Source organism: Phaenicophaeus curvirostris, chromosome 2 (assembly GCF_032191515.1).
Source record: "Phaenicophaeus curvirostris isolate KB17595 chromosome 2, BPBGC_Pcur_1.0, whole genome shotgun sequence".
NCBI lineage: Eukaryota > Metazoa > Chordata > Aves > Cuculiformes > Cuculidae > Phaenicophaeus > Phaenicophaeus curvirostris.
In genome coordinates this window covers 72481336-72498966 of record NC_091393.1, presented here as the reverse complement: position 1 = coordinate 72498966, position 17631 = coordinate 72481336, and the positions used below count along the sequence as shown (strand labels likewise).

The 17631-nt window shown below is 36.1% G+C and overlaps 1 protein-coding gene across 7 annotated transcripts in view; it reads left to right on the top strand.

Moving 5' to 3' along the window:
- BIRC6 (baculoviral IAP repeat containing 6) overlaps positions 1-17631 on the top strand; it is a 180203-nt gene that overhangs the window by 67115 nt on the left and 95457 nt on the right. For 5 of the 7 annotated variants that reach the window (XM_069852465.1, XM_069852459.1, XM_069852464.1 and 2 more), the window contains exons 31-43: positions 595-728; positions 3214-3351; positions 4113-4255; positions 4842-4973; positions 6893-7108; positions 7476-7659; positions 8044-8199; positions 8443-8576; positions 10114-10267; positions 10985-11101; positions 12097-12251; positions 13509-13635; positions 14392-14502. In XM_069852465.1, coding sequence (XP_069708566.1) covers positions 595-728; positions 3214-3351; positions 4113-4255; positions 4842-4973; positions 6893-7108; positions 7476-7659; positions 8044-8199; positions 8443-8576; positions 10114-10267; positions 10985-11101; positions 12097-12251; positions 13509-13635; positions 14392-14502 — 1901 coding nt within the window. The remainder of the gene's footprint in view (positions 1-594; positions 729-3213; positions 3352-4112; positions 4256-4841; positions 4974-6892; positions 7109-7475; positions 7660-8043; positions 8200-8442; positions 8577-10113; positions 10268-10984; positions 11102-12096; positions 12252-13508; positions 13636-14391; positions 14503-17631) is intronic. The other 2 variants (XM_069852462.1, XM_069852461.1) reach the window with 1 other exon arrangement.

Sequence of the window (17631 nt, the reverse complement as noted above, 5' to 3'; positions counted from 1 at the left end):
CTCTTCTAATGCTCTTGGAAGTAGGGTTGAGACTGGGAAGCACACTGTTGGCATTTAATATAAAATATTTCTCTGAAATAAGAGCAAATGAGCCTTGAGTTGAGCATTGAATGTTAGATGTGTTGATTATTTCAGGTTATTGATTGAGGTCTTTAATATGGTAAACATTAGCATTTTGTTTTATCAAACCTATTTGCTGTTCTGTGGCTTTCTGACACTTACATTTTCATAGTTTTAAAAAATAAATTAAATTAGAGATATAAGAACGGATATAAGAATACATGTCCCTGCTGTTCAGTATATTACATGTAATAAGAAATAAAATGGGTGGGATCCTATTTCAGATGTCTGAAGCAATATGTTCTGCTGACCTCTTGAGGGTGAAAGAGAAAATGTTCACCCTAAAATACTGCATTGTCCTTACAAGAACACAACATGAAATCCAGTTCATGGGCCAAAATACTGCTTTCTGTAGCAATCTGCTTGTCCCCTGTGAAAATCTAGGGGGATATTATTCTTTAAGGGGTGTTTAAGAATATTACTGGATCTGAAAAAGAAATAAAGCTTTTTCATATGTACTTTTTTTTTTTTTAGGGTCTTCATGTTACTTTCTTGCATTGGCCAGAGATCGCTTAGCAACAGTGGTGTTTTAGAAAGTTTGCTTAATCTGCTGGATAATCTGCTGTCACCACTGCAACCACATTTACCAGTGCACAGAAGAACTGAAGGTAACCCGCTAATTTGGGAAACTGTATTTCCGTATTCGCCTTAAGCTAGAAAATTGAGAGACTAGCTCACAGGTTTTGATGTATTAAAAGAAGAATTTGTGTTTTTACTATGTTTCAAAAACACAGTTGTCTTTTAAGATGTGAAGAAACTTCTCGTTCTTTAGGTGCTAAGCGATTCTCCCCCAACCCTGCCCCATTTAAAGCTGAGAAAAATCTATTTGGTTGCTTTTAATTCAGCTCAGATGCTTTAAAGTTTTAACAAAGTAGAGATAGCACTCACTGTGTAGACAGTTGTAATGGTTCTAGTGAATGACTTTGGAGTTCAGCGCTTTGGAAAGAAGTGCCCTTTCTTGCTCATGAGAACCTTTCTAAGTTTCATGCTTTAGAAGGGAACTGTGGCTACGGAGAGAAGTTTGTTAGGTGTATCTTCATGGTTTCTGCAACTACATGGGCTTTTCTGGAATCACAAGGAATATTCTCCAAACTTCATTTTCTTTCAGTGTTTTCTTAACTGCCCCAAGTTTGAAGAAAATGCTTTTATTTGAAAACACCAAACTCTAGGCTGCTTCATGTGTTGTGTACGTGTAGCACAGCATTGTAGAAGATGTGTTGTTTAAAAGTCTTAGCACTGTCAATTGGTAAATGCCAGCTCAGACTCTGTCCTTACTTTTTACCTTGCCTCCTGATGTAAACAAGTTTACAGCTAGTGTCAGAAGCTGTCTTACTGCTTCCCGTTGGTCTACTGTGTACTCTTTCTATCTTGGCCATATCCTGCTATAATCTCTAACTAGTCTGAGGCAAACCCAAGCTCACATCTCCTCTACCTCTGTTTGCGCTCTCCCCACAGCTGCCAATTCCTTTCATAGCTCTTGCCTTACTAGTTGTCCTCACGCAGGACTTTAGGAAGCAGAAGTAACTGATACTTCAGAGCTTTATTTGCTGGTCTTCCAGCTTCCTTCCTCCTGGACATTACAGGTGAGTACTAGGGCATTATTATGTGTGGTGGAAGCATCAGGTACAGCAGAAGAAATTCCTGGTTGAGAACTGTCACACATAACTCAGTGTCAACAGAGTAAAAACTTACTGGGGAAAAAAGTCAGAAAAAAAGGACAATCGGAGCAAGAGGTGAGTGTTTTGAGCAGAGAAAAGCTGTAAACTTCGAGGCAGAAAAAAAGGAGGAGGCAGAAGACACTTGGAGGGAGGCAGAGAAGCTGAAAGTTTTGACCTTTAATTTAAGAGATTAAAGAAAAAAGAAATGCAAGTGTTTAACCTGAAGTATGAAAAGGTATATACTTCACTGCACAACAAGCTCCATTGTTTTTATTCTGCAGACCAAAAAGGTGTGTTATGGTCACCAGAGTTATTCATTTCTATTCTTGCAATTTAGTCTGCAGTTCCTGTTCAGGTCCTGTTACAGGGAGGTCTCATGTTCCTCTGCCTGCTTGGGGTGGGCTGTTTTTTGCCAGCATGGCCAGGAAACAAGAGTTAACAGCCAGGGCCTTCATCCTATTGTTTGGGCTGCCAGCAGTTACATGTGATTTTGGACAAGTCATTTCTGCACCTCAGTTTTCTTGTTTGATCTGGAATTAATAACAGTTTGGGTTAGTTAAAGCTTTTTTGAGGTCAGTGCCTGAAAACTGTACTGTAGTTAACTGTTGCTCAGCACAGTGTGCAGATAAGAAAAAGTGGTGTAACCTCTAGTATGTATGTCTTTGCTGTATTGATATTATGCAAAAGAATGCTGTTTGCATAATGACTGTGATTAAGTGGTCATTAGTTGTAGGTTTCTAGTCTTTATTGAGCACTCATGAGCTCACTTTAGAACTGTTCATTTAGATTTGTTCATGCACACAAAGAGTTTTCTTGTGTGACTTTTAAATATAAGTTTTTGTTCCTCTTCTGGCTGTACAAAAATGCTGCATTTAATGTGTGAGGCTGAAATAGGCAATAGCCAGTCATTAGTGCTACCAGCATGGTTCATCTAGTCTGAACTCTGTCTTGGCTTTCCTGCATCTTATTCAAATGCCTACGTGAAAATACACTGACAAGGAAGTAAAAATGAAAGTGTATGGGTGCACAGTTATAACTGTCTTGTTGGAGCCCTAGTTGGTGGGGGAATTTCACACTATGGAATTTGAGACATTTATGTGCTTTAATGCAAGCAGCTGTTATTCTGTATTTGGTATTTGGGAAATTTAGACGTACGATTTCTGAACTTTTTGGCTTTAACAGCAGAGGTGAAGCTTTTGACTCTGACTTTATCAGACTGACAGCTGTGACATGTGCTCTTGCACCTGAGTTCTACACTGCATATTTGACTTCTTCCCTCAATTTTGAGTGCTTAGACTCTTGCCCTCATTTAAAAAAAGAGAAAAGGTGAGGGAGTAGGAATATGTGCTATCTAATGCTTTTCATTATTTCTTTATAACTAGTTTGTTGTGGCTTCGAAACTTTATTAAGGGACTCAAAAATATTTATTTTTAAGGTGTTTTAGACATTCCCATGATCAGCTGGGTCGTAATGCTGGTGTCCAGACTACTGGATTACGTAGCTACTGTTGAAGATGAAGCAGCCACAGCTAAGAAACCTCTGAATGGAAAAGAGAGGGAACGACTTTTGACGGGTATGCAATACTTATTATCAAAACTTGCTTCTATGGCTGTTGTTTTAGGGGCTGTTCAAATACTTAAGATGTATTTTCGATCTGCTTGAAAAATGAGGTCTTAAAAACAGATGTTGTAATCATTTCATTTGCACTGTTGTCTGCTTTTTTACATCCCTTTCTCCTTAGAAATGAGAGGAGGAGCTCTCATTTTTTTTTTTAGTGAAAAATACAGGATTGATTTTAGTATGTAAAATGTCTGTACATTAACCTGTGACTCCAGGGGCTGGGAACTGAGAGTACAACGTGTTGAGACAGTTTGTATTGTGGGAAGGGACAACAGTTTGACTTCAGAACTGCTTTGGTATTTGCCATGGTATTTGTATCTAGTATTGTTAAATGCATTTCTTATCTGTTTACTTTTATTATTCTTTGATTGGATTGCTATGGTTTTCTTTGAACATATTTTCTAAAAATGCAAACTAAAGCTTTTGTGTTACGGAAGCTGTTCAGTTATTTTTAGTTAGGGCAGTCTTGCTTACCTGTTTGTGTTCTCAAAGTAATGAAAATAAGATTATATCCACTACATTTTAAAATTACACAGAAATATTACCATCAGTGGTGACAGCTGCCTAACACTAATACGAGATAGATTTTGCTTTTGTTTAGTATTTGGTATGTGGCAATGCTAACTATTGCTGCAGTGTAAATGCTTTTCTCTTGAGTTAAGTGAGGTTTAATAAGATGGATTAATATCTGATTTTTTTTGCTGTTTCCATTAGGAAACCAGTGGAGTTTTATAAACAATAGCCTTCACACTCAGAGTCTGAGCAGATCTACCAAAGGCAACAGTAGCCTAGACAGACTGTATTCCCGAAAGATCAGAAAACAGCTTGTGCATCATAAACAGGTGACTTCCAGCACGGTATTGGCTATTTTCAAATAAATATATCTAATTTGTTATATATCTTATTTCTTGAAAGAACAGCTTTGGCCTTGGGTCTTATTCAGCCTTGCTTTTGCATAGGTCTGGTTCTGTAGCTAAAGGCTGCCTAACTTCTTTGACATTTGTTTTGAACTGTGGGACTTGGGGTCTGCTGGAAAAAGAGATGTTGGAGTTTACCGTTGCTCTGTGACCCGTATTGGACAATAAATATCGTTGACTTTCTAGATGAGTCTGGGTACACCTGAGTGCAATCGCCTAAGCTGTAATCTGAAAGTTCTTAGTTCTAAAGACCAAAAATTCTCATTTTTAAATGCAACCATGCAGGTTTTATGACCCTGGGCATGTATGTCTTGAGCTCCTTTAAAATACTTTGTCTTCTTAAACTTCATCTATTCTGGGTCTGCTAGTAGCCATTCATGATGTCTTAGTTAAATTTGTATAAAAACTGTTTCTTAAAAGCTGAGGTTACAGTTTTAACTGAAGATTGCTATCATACGAACATACTGATCCTTTTAACATCTTATTGCTTAAATTTTCATATTTTCCTATTAACATTTTCTTTTAGCAACTTAACTTATTAAAAGCCAAACAGAAGGCCTTGGTGGAACAGATGGAAAAAGAGAAAATACAGAGCAACAAAGGATCGTCATACAAACTTTTAGTAGAACAGGCAAAACTAAAGCAGGCTACTTCAAAGGTATGACGCTCTGAAACTGTAACTGACTTCTTTTCCTTTGTGTGAAAAGACCTGTTCCTGCAAATTCATTGTTATCCTAAGTTGACCTTACTTTAAAATGTGGTTTCATAGCTATCAAGTATATTCTGATGCTTAAACAGCACCTGTCTCGAAATTTCTTGCACTGTGAAAAATAGTTCATCTTTCTACGGGGTTTTTTTTAGGTAGTCATGGCCAAAATGACTAATAATATTGTAGCTTTGGGCATGCCAGTCATATTTTTAAAGTTTGGATAATGTATGCCAATAGAAATGTAAATAAATATTTTATATGGCTAACTTTTATGCACGATACTTTTCTGGATGTTCTCCTGTTTAAGTAATAGGACAATAATCATGCCAATCACTGTCTCTCTGAACTAAAAAAAATTACTTTTAAGAATGCTCTCTGAGCTTTCTCAGCAACTTCTTAGCTTCCTAAAAGTTTTTATCATGTAAGTTATGGCATCTTACAGGAAGCCCCACATAGTGGATGTAGTAATTAAAGAGTTGTTTTGATTATGAGGTGAGGTGCTGAAATTTAGGGATGTTTGGAGGTGGCAACATGGACTTTGCAGGGAACACAAAAAATTGTGTAAAGTCTTTCCTAGCTACCTTTAAAAATCTCTTTGAATATTTACTTTTTAGTTGCAGGAGTACTACTGTCTGCTAGAATGACTGAAAGTAGGCCCGTGGAAAGAAGTTATAGAATATTGCACCTTAAAGATAATCTGAAGAGAAATCTTGGAAGAACTTCTGTTAACTATGGGGGGAAGGGGAAACCCAACCAAAATTTAAATGCCAACATACAATTAAACCCCTACATTTTCACTAACTCTGCTTGTCATGAGCTGTTCTTTCCTGTGCTGTCTTCTGCTTTATTCCTGCAGGTTATGTCAGGGGGGCTACTCCACTGGTGGCCCCCTTGAGATGACATTATATGAGTCATTGGCTGAAATATGCTGTCCAGCTCTTAAAAAGTTTCACTTTATAGCAGCCACATTGCATCAAAAAAAGCATGTTGACCAGTGCAGTGCCTTAACATCTAGTTGTGGTGTTGCTGTACGCTTGATAGTTGCATTTCATGCAGTTTTTACTACTTCGCCTACTAATCACTTTCAGTTATGACAAGTTGTGAGTAACTTAAAAAATGTATTGCATTTAGGAAAAAACTGAAACCCTTGTGTTAGTAAATAGTTCCTTCTCTGGTCTAGCTACTGCTGCTTAAGCTACTGCTTAAGCAGTAGCTACTGCTTAAGTGAGTTTGTGTTATCTAATTTTAACCCCCTCATGTAGCTGATAAAATTAAATGAGCTGCTAAATGTGTACCCTTGGTGAATGGGAGGAATAATAAAAGCACCTGCTTTTTTCCATTGAATTTATAGATATGTCAAAAAGGTGGTAGTTTAGAGCCCTGATCAAGTATCAGGCTAGTTCAATTTAAGGTGGTTAATGGACACTTTGTACCATGGAACTGTTAAGAAAGTTAGAAGTTACTGATGATTTACCTAATGTGGAGAACTGAGAAGTCAACATTCTTGAGAGGGTAAATTCCCATATTAGAGTATTATATATGCTATTTGCTTCATGGTAACCATAGCTTTATTTACAAGTGTGGAAATAGGAAAGAAATTTCTAAAATAAATGTTCTCAATATGTTTTATTGCAAATATAAAGGCTTGAGTGGCACTTGCACAGAACTGGATAATTTGGTTATGGGTCTGACACCTGAGATAACATGCTGCCAAAACAAATTTCTGCCAATAAAGCCTTAATTCCATTCCAGATTGACATATATTCTTTGACTCTCATTTTTTAGTGTTTTGCAATTGCTGTTAATGCTGCCTCAGAATTTCACTGGGAGGGGATTAAAATGTGTTGTTTCAAATTTAATTTCTGCAGCACTTCAAGGACTTAATACGCTTACGTCGGACTGCAGAATGGCCTCGTTCTACTTTAGATACAGAAGTATCAACAACAAAAGAAACTCCAGAAATTGAACCACTTCCATTTACGTTGGCACATGAACGTTGTATTTCTGTCGTGCAGAAGCTGGCACTCTTTCTCTTATCCATGGACTTTACTTGTCATGCAGATTTACTTCTGTTTGTTTGTAAGGTAAACTGAACATGGAACATCACTCTGTAGCTGCAGTGGAGTCTGAAGTGAATTACCTTTCTGTGATATTGCTACGGTTTTGCTGGCTTTATGGTAAAAATTAGCAGCAGCATTAAAATTTCTAGTATTTGCTGGTGAGGTAGTTCTTCTGATCTGTCACCTTTTGTGTAACTTATGATATGGTAGCTTCCAAATTGCATAGAAAAAGTACTTTAAAAAATATATAATTATGCTTGTAAAATTCTAAAATACAAGCTAGTAAAAGCACCTGATTTCTTGTAAGCAAAATATAATACTCATAGAAATTAAAGTTACATATTTTCATAGTGCTAAAAATGAATAGACATATATTTCTTTTTTCCTATAGGTTCTTGCTAGAATTGCAAATGCTACAAGACCAACAATTCATTTATGTGAGATTGTAAATGAAACTCAGTTGGAAAGATTATTGCTGCTTCTCGTTGGAACTGACTTTAACAGAGGAGACATCTCTTGGGGAGGAGCATGGGCTCAGTATTCTCTGACTTGTATGCTGCAGGATATTCTAGCAGGTTTGCTTTAAGTTCACATTCTTCAGAATATACATTACATTTGTAACTTTCTTTGATTAGTGCTTCAGAGTTTATTATATTAGCATCTGCTGACACTCAGGATAGTAAAAAAAAAATAATTGTAACAATGAGATTCTTGTGTAAAAAAATACAATCTAAAGTTGCAGTTACAGTCAATCCTGAATTATGGGCTTGTATGTTGAGAAGTTAACATTTATATGACCATGATTATTTGAACTATTCGGAACTCTTCCCCTGGAGGAAGTAACCCTTAGAGAATTTAGTTAGGTGAAGAGAGAGAGACAGTTGACATAGACACTGGGATGTCAATTTGTGACTGGAATAAAGCTTGAAATTGAGTTGTCTGCTTTATCTACTACATAGGAGAGTTGTTGGCACCCATAGCAGCTGAAGCTATGGAAGAAAGTGCTTTGGGAGAAGATGCTGGAGCTCCTGCTGGGGAATCTGATGACTCTCTCCAGCAAGCCACAGTTCAATTAGTGGAAACGATAGATGAGCCTTTGACACATGACATCACAGGTAAATTAGTTCATAATCTTGACGTTTGTATATATATGTATGCTGAAAAAAAGTCAGACCTTTGCTGTTACTCATTATCAAAATATCAGTAAAGTATTTTTGGTAACAGAATAATTAGATTCTGAAAATGTAGGCAGCATATGAGCAATTCTTCAACTTAGTTTTACATCTGGCAAGGAAAGAAATGGTTTTACAATTTTATGATCTGTACTTGGTAGTATTAATACTCTTTAACATTCAAAGGTGCTCCACCTCTGTCATCTTTGGAGAAAGATAAGGACATTGACCTTGAATTACTGCAGGACTTGATGGAGGTTGATATTGATCCTTTGGATATTGATTTGGAAAAAGATCCTCTTGCAGCCAAAGTCTTCAAGGTATGGCACACTTGAGTTTTCAGGGTAACCTTTACATGTGAAATAGTAAAATTCTTCCATTATTACAGTTCTTGATTAGTGGTATTCTCTATCTTTGACCTGGTTTGAGCTTTTCATAATGGTTAATGTAGAATGACAGGAAAGATTGTATTCACATTTCAGATATATTCAAGTCTCAGTTGACCCCAAAATATTTCGCTTTTGCATTAAGGTATCTGTACAAATGAGGTTCTGAGTTTATTCGTACTTTAGCACATTAGAGACAACAAAAGCATAATACAGAAAGAAAATAAGATCTAGTCTTATCCTTTTGTGTTGAGTGCCATTTGCTTCTGTCATTGATCTTAAGCGTTAATAACATTACTATGGCATTTAAAAAAAACAAGTCAGCATTAGCCAGTGCTCAGACTATGAAGAGAAGAAACTAACTTCAAAAACTATTTCACTGTGGACCAAGAAAATTATTTAATGCTTTCATGCTTGAAATGTCAGAAGTAGTAAAATTACGTTTAGGTGTAATACTCTATGTATATATCTAAGCATATATCTAACAAAAACATTTTGATTGTGAAGAAAAACAACTGTTCTGTATAAATTATTGAGTCTCTCTTCTCTGTTCATAAATACGACATTTTCAGTTGGAGTTTTCCCACTCCTCTTACTATTGACTTAAACCTTCAGCCTCATTTGAAGGAACCTGAATTATCTTTCTTACCACTGGCTCAAACAACTGAATTTTCTTTTTTTTTCCCCTTTATCTCCTCATATGTCCTTCCACTGATTACCCTGATTACCTGTCATGTAAAATTTTTTCCTTTAGTTCTCAGCATAACAAAATATTCCAGTGATTGCTTAATTTTTGTTATTGATACTTCCCTTGTCCTTTTTTCTGCTATCATTTCATTTGCCAGTGCTCCTTAGTCCATTTAATGCACAGTCATCTTGCATGATCTTCATTCTTAATCCTTCTTATGATTTACTTCTGTATCTGTAAAGTGACAGCTGATGTTAGATTTTGCCATTAAAAAGACAGACAGGTGTACACAGCCTTCCTGTATGCTTTTGAAGTGTGTTAGATGATGACAGCTGAGTAGAGATTATTCAGCTTTCTTTTGCACAGCCCAATCCAAATAATCCCTGAGCCTCACTGAGGCTTCAAGGTACTTCAGTAGCACAGCTAATAATACAGTATTCAGTCTTGATAAATAACTTCTGAGAATATGTGTGATACTTCTCTTTCAAATTTACGGTATGATACAAATGTGTGAATAAAAAATGATGATAATATTTTCAAACTGGAGTCTTGAATCTTCAAGACAGGTAACTGCGTTGTTGGATTTTGACAACCACTAAGGATTCAGTAGGTTATACTGCAATAAAAAGTGAAGCAAATCTTTCTAAAGCTATTGGATTCAATCTTCTGGTTTAAAATTTCTGTAACTTCAATGTTTATTGTTACCAAGTCTATTGTTGTAATTGGGCAGTCTTAAAGAGTTGATGTTTATTTTTTCTTGTTTGTTGTGTTTGCTTTTTTAAGCCTATAAGCAGCACCTGGTACGATTACTGGGGTGCTGATTATGGCACCTACAACTACAATCCTTACATTGGAAGTGTTGGAATTCCGGTTGCAAAACCACCAGCGACTACAGAGAAAAATGGTTCACAAACTGTGAGCGTATCAGTCTCTCAAGGTAAGTAATGAACCAAAGTTATCTTTTCTGTGGTACTGTATTCGACACTTTTGCATATCAAATTATGCTAGCATTCTCTATGTGCATTAAGTGAAAAGAATTAAATTTTCTATATGACACAGTTTTTCTGTGGTAACTGAGAATATTATGTGAGATTTATATTTAAAACAGCCTAACAGCAGGAAGTCTTATTTTCTAACATTTCTGAACACATGCTTGTAGGCAGTTTTAAGTCATTGCTGTTTTTTCAGGAAGTCTTGGAAGCACTGTGTAGTTGGCTGATACTTCAGATAGTTGTCTTGACCCCTAAGAAATGAAGTGGCACACGTGTTTAGTTTGAAATAGCATTCAGCTTGTGTGGTAGATGTCTTCTCTTGCCATGCTGGGGAAAAACAGCTTTTTGGTACTTGTTTGGGAGCTCCTAACTTACATAGACAGGCTTTAACATATGCTGATGTAGGCATGTGTGTTATTAAAGTCCCCGTGAAAAGTATTTCACAGAAATTTAGAATTTTACTAATTATTTATTTCACATCTAAGAATCTTCTATTCAATTCAGAGTATAAGTTCTATGTTCTGCTTCTGTCATATGTAAAAGTGAATCTTCCTCTTAGTGATACTGAGGGGTTTTTTTGTGGACATTGCACAGGAAGTCAGTAACTAATTATATATGTCTTTGCTATTATTCAGTTTTCCCCCATTTGTTGCCTTTTTTAGCTTTAGATGCACGTCTCGAAGTTGGACTTGAACAGCAGGCTGAGCTGATGCTGAAAATGATGTCCACCCTGGAGGCTGATTCAATTCTACAAGCATTAACAAACACATCTCCTGCATGTAACTAACTATATGTTATCAAATCATTCTTTTCACATAATGACCATGATGCTTTGAAATTTGTACTGATATTTTCTGCAGCTTAGGAGAAGTTATATTTCACTTGAATTTTCTTGTTAAGCTGAGCTTTAGATATATTTATTTATTCAGGTTTTTAATTGTGTACACATATTTAAGACATTTTGTGACACTGATCAAGTATGCAGGGTTCCTTTTACACTGGGTAATAGTACAATGGAGGAATTATTTTCATTTTTCTATCAAGGTGAAAGTGAATGTCAAATCTCCTGGTTTTGTGAGGCTTCATTCTTGGGTTCAGTGTGAAATTTCCGCTATTTGAAAGCTACTCTGTACTAGACAGTTTCACCTGTTGAGTGATGAAACTGAAAATATTTGAATACACTTTTGAACTCACCTTTTAAGTAAGCTTTATGGTATAAAATCATGATGCTGATTTACTTTTGAACATACTTTCAAGTGAGTTACACTGCCCATCTTGTTACGAGGTGCTTCTTTGTAGCTCTCAGAGTACCTTAATATGCATGCAGTTATTAGGAATAAGTTTAGCAACATCCTCAATCTTTATTTTCTGGAAGTTTATTACTGACTCTGGTAGTTTTACCATAATGCATGAAAGAGATATTTGAGGTTTTTGCAATGCCACAGTGTTAGCAGGACACTCCTGTAATACATGTTTGGCAAGGACTCTGAAAATATATTTAAAAACAGGTTTTTTGTGAAGATGGAGATGTCTGACATTCAAGTATGCTGTTCCACGGTATGATTGATTTAAGGCATACCCTTTCCATCACAGCATTAGCCTCTTACAGCAATCAATAGTCCAACTTAGCTGAACACTATGTTCAAGATTTTTGTAAATTATAAAATAAGTGTTTTCCTCTAATTATAAAATACAAGGAAATAAATATGAAATTACTTTTAGCAACTTTTGCAAAATAATTTGGGGGGGTGGCATTTTTTGTTTTGTTTTCTAGTAAGCCAGTCTCCTAGTGGAACGGATGATGCGTTGCTAAGAGGATTACATGCTGCTAACCAAAATGCCCAGCTGATTGTACAGTTGTCATCTGTACCTATGCTGAGTGCATGCTTCAACAAACTCTTTTCCATGCTACAAGTCCACCATGTTCAGGTATAGACTGTGGACTTTGAAATGTTTTGATAGTATTTCTCTCTAAATTTGAAAGTTGTTTTCCTGTATATCTTATGAGCTAGCAGGCAAGTAACCTGTTACGTGCTTTATTGCTTATGGAGTTGTCATGGACAACAGTACCAATAATATAATAGACAAGGTGCTGAAAGCTTTTATCAAATGGGACGTTTCTTGTTACAGTAAAGAAGAGTCTATATGTTTTCATATTCAAAAACAAGTTACTAGGTTCGCTGAAAGATAATGATTTGCCTATTAGCGAAGCGTCACTAAGGATGCGGTCTCCATCTGTGAAGATTTTCAAAACCCAGCTGAGTAAAACCCCCAAGCAACCCAATCTTGATAGGAATGGTTGGACTCGATGATCCAGTGGCTCTTTTCCAACCTAGTGATTCTGTGATTCTATGATTAGCTGTCTTAGATGGACCTGCCTTGAGCAGAAGTTTGGACTGAATAACCTCCAGAGGTCCCTTCCATCCTGAAATATCCAGTGATCCAAAGTGCTAAAACTGGAAGTATAGTTTTTAATAAGTCATTGGTTTAGCAATGCTTTTCCTGATACATTCAAAGGAATATCATCTGTCCTATATGTGAGTGATTAAGTGCCTGCCTACCTGTTCATATTTTAATTGTGTAGCTGACTCCATCCCTCAAGTGTTCTTTAAATATCTCATCCAAAATTCAGTTTGTGGGGTAAAGGACCTTGATGATTCCCCAAATATCTAAATAGTTATTTACTTTAAAGGAGTTATTCAGAGTAAGCATCAACGCCTCTCTGATAGTAAAGGAGTTTCCCACTAATTAAATTGGCATTTTGAATTATTTCAATTGACTTTTAAAAATGACTTGAATATATCGAGACATTCCTAAAGCTTACAAGCAAACCCGTGTTACAGATGTATGCTTATGATACAGGCATTTCTGAGCAGTGTGTAAAGCTGCGGTTTCTTTACTAAAGTTTGAAGAAAATTTTTACGAGAAACAACTACATTTAGAAGAAATAAATTACAAAAGAATAGCGGAAGCATTTGCTAGTTATGCTGAATTCCCTTTGAATGTTATGTTTGTCAGAATCTTCAAATCCAGTAAAGGTGAGAGTGTGAGTTTGTGTGTTATCAGTGAAACTCTAGCACCTGGGAATGTAGATTAAAATAAAAGCAGGTAACCTTTTGTGCTCTGGAGTTTTAGAAAAACAGTTGAGTTTGATCTGATACTGTATTTTTTCCCCCTTTTTTTCAGCTTGAGTCCCTTTTACAGTTATGGCTCACGTTAAGCCTAAATTCCAGCTCCTCTGGAAGTAAAGATAGCGGCGCTGACATTTTCCTTTATAACGCTAACCGAATACCTGTCATTTCCTTGAACCAAGGTAAAAATACAATAAATATGGAATATTCATTCTCAGGAAGATTTTTTTTAAGTTCTCAATTTTTGCTTATAATCAAAAAGTATTAAGATAAGTATTCGAGTAAGATCAACATTGAGATGATTTCTGTGTTCTTATTAAAGAGCTCTTTGGCTCGTTAACTTAAAAATTTTGTAGCTAGTATGTAATTGAGAGATGATTCCTTGAATTTGCATAATTTCATCAAAAATTAAATTGTGAGATTTGTGGTTTACTCCCAAGCAGACTTTTTAAAAGGCAGTTCTAAGATGAGCTGTGCACTTGTATGTAATTCTCTGACAATTTTTTTTCTCCTTATATGATATCCTGTGATCCCTTTATTATCAAGGGAGTCATTGGAAGGGGAAGCACTGCTATGCCTTGGCATCAGTCTACTAGTCTAGTACAGAGATGTCCAATTTCTTTCTCACAAAGTAATTTGTATTGTCTACAAAAATGCTTGATATCTTGGTGATAGCAGGCATTTGTGCTTTGGGCTATAATGAACCTGTTTTCTCTGAGACATCAGAGTGTGGGCATAGTAGAAAGTTTTGTGGGCCAGTTCCTGTGAAGTTTTGGTGAGGCTTCTTTCCTAATTTCCTGCAACAATAACTGTCAAAATGCAGTAAATGCAACAAACAGTAATATTGGTAATAATAAATATAGCAACTTACAGTAAAAGTAAGACATTTATAGTAATTCATGAAGATTAAAGCTTGAAAAACATGTTTTACTTGACAGCTTCAGTAACTAGCTTCCTGTCAGTTCTGGCATGGTATCCTAATACCTTACTCCGGACATGGTGCCTTGTGCTTCATAGCCTCACTCTCATGACAAATATGCAGCTTAATGGTAAGTTGTCATTGTTTTTTTTCTTTTATATTGCCTATTTTAGTGGTGTACAGATGAGTATTCCCATCTGAAGGTCTACCAGAACTTTCCCTTCATTGTATGTGTACTTTTGTTGGTTCTCCATAACATCAACCTTTTCAAGAGTGGGCTCCTTGAATTGCTTGTACTGTGGAAACTGAAACCCTAGTAGTAAAAGAGAAACATCACTTCTAGTAAGTTGACAATGGCTCCTAAAAATGAATTATAGGACTAGCTAATGATCCTTGGGAATTAGCTTTGTAATATTGAAAGAGGTAGCAGAGAGGAAGGATTAAGGTGCTGTGCAAGAAATTGTTTTTCTTATGCAGTAGGAATATTTTTGTAAATTTGCAGGCACCAATCATTGCTTATGTTAAGCTGTCTGAAAATAAGCCCCTAGGAACTGAATCTATTAAAAAAGAAATCCAGCCCTTTCATTTAATTTCCCTGTGCACAACAATTTATTTCACATTCTGTATATTATTCCATAATACATAAGAAATAATATCCCTTTTTGAATGAGATTTTGCTACAAGACTGTTAGAAATTAAAGGATGTCATTTGTAAAGGAAGAAATTAAGCTCCTACATGGCTCGCTATTCTTTTGTAGCCTTGTCCTCAAGGCTAAAGAAAAAATCAGGTAGTAAGAACTTGGAGACTGGAACCATTTAAAACCTACATGATAGACCAAGTCAGAACTCATATAAATTCTGTTTTCACTCAAAGCATATGACTAAAGACAGTAATTACAGAAGAAAGAAACATGGAGCCACCTGAAGATCACACATCTATGAAGTAATTTGCCATCCTGTGATAGCACAGCTCATCTCCATGGTTTTCCTCAAAGATACTTATGAATCTCTTTTTTTCATATGTGCCATTTCAAATCATTGCCCTTGGGATGCACTTTTTTCTTCAGGTTTTCACATTCTGACCCTTTTCTGTGTTATTGTTTAGAGATCAGTCTCACAAAAATCTGCTGAAAGTTTTGCTATTAGGTGAAGCAGTAGAGGTGTGAATAAATTAGTGGAAGACAACTGATATTCTCAAATTGACACCTCCATCTTATTCTTGGTATTTGAGAGTAGAACATAGCCTGAGTTGTGGCAGAACAGTGCCTGCAGTTAACTCCTGTGTTTTCAACACTTGGGTTTGTCAGTGTAGACTAGCAGTCTCCAAAAACTGTGTACCACTGAGACCATGTGTAAATCTCTTCCAAGTGGTTTGAGGATCAGTGTTGTGCTCTGACACTGACAGACAGGCATGTGTGTCATTAGATATCATTAGATGATCGTATTTTCTGGTTTGGAAACTGAAAACCAGCTTAGAGGTGGGTCACAGCTGATTCTCTAAACAGTTTTTGCAGGCTGGCATTTTAACAGCGAAAAATTCCCATTATCACTATTTTTTCTAAACCATTGGATCTCAAAGCCTTCTGAGTGAACCTTCTCTTTAAGTTTGCTTTCTTTAGTTGAGATGCATTATTGCCATTTGATACACATATTAACATTCAGCTATTCTGTTTTCCCCAGTCATTCATTGAAAAAGAAGAAAGGAAACAAAAGAAAAGGGAATAAAAAGGAGTGGGCAAAGGCGCAGTGCTTTGTCATATTCTTCCATCCATTCTTGATAAGGGTTTTGCCTTATCTGTGTTTTATCGGTAGTATCTTTCAACCCACTTCTAAACTATTGTATTCTGAAGGTGACAGTCTTGGTCACCATTTCTTCAAGAGACCAATGAATTAGAAGACCTTGTCATGAGGCAGTTCTAGAGATCTCATCCTGATATTATTTTCAAAGCTGTTTCTTAGTTATTTTCCGAAACATGAGATCTCTAAAGTAATAATCAAGGATTTTTAGTTGGGTTTATTTCCTCTACCTGAGAATTGTGAGATATTTTTCAGAGATAAACCAAATACCCCTGGCCATTTGTTTTCAGAACAGTGACCTTAACTGGTTACAAGATCCAGAGACAGTTTTTGCAATGATGATATTTAAAATCAGTATTTGATGGGTGACATGTAGAACCATTTAATGCCATGTGAAGGCAGGTGGGTAGAAGCAAATCTACAGTGACACCTGGCTAAGAAGAATTTCTCAGAGCTACAGTTGCTCAGCTGGCATCTCTCAAATCATTCTCATAGTGCATACTCATCTGTTCCTTTAGCAAGAATTATTCGTGCTCTCCTCACGTGCCCTTTTGCTTATCTTTTATTGTTGTCACCAGCAATACTGTTTGAGAGCAGTGTTTTAAGCATAAATGTTATCTCACAGAGCAGATGATGTAGATGCATCCTGAAATCTGAGTTAGAATATCACACAAAGCATGTCAGACTACAAATACAATGTAGGAAAAAAAAAGCAGGGTTTTACATTGCAGTGATATTATCAGCTGTTAAATTGGAAATATAAAAATAAGCTAATGTAGGAAGTAATGAATATGTATTTATTTAATTATGGCTTCAGCTGTATCATTAAACAGTAGAAAAACCATGGAGTCTTCTAATCCTGGAAGGAAATGAGTGGAGGGTTAGGATGTGGACTTGGCTGCTGCTTGTGAAGAGGAGATGGGCTGGAACTGTCAATCTGGGAAAGTTCTAATGTAACATCTGCTCATGTTAAGATGTAAAGTCTTCACAAATAGCCAGATTTAATTAATTAGTTAACAAGTGAAGATGAACACGGCAGGGAAAAGCTGGAGTTTTTAAAGAATGGTACCTTCAAAGGAACACTGAGTGAACAATTGGCTGAAGCTACACCCCAGATGTGCCTTGTTCAAAAAAATGCAAGCATATATATTTTAAAAGCTGTAGTTCAAGGACAAGTTTGTCTTGTTCTGCTTTTTAAAAAAGAACAACAGTGAATAGTGGTTTTACTCATTGTTATAGACCTCATAGGTTATTCAAAGTCTCTGAAGAAAGTGAAATACCTTCTCTCTGTGAAGGTCTCATACAGAAATGCAGGAAAAGCATGGAAGTATGTGTCTCTTTCAAATAAAAGTATGAACATTTCGTGAGCTTTGTCCACTTATTTTTAAAAATAATTTGGACTTCTGGTCTCTTCCAACCAAAATGATTTTATGATTCTATGTTTATAGTTTGTGAATAAAAA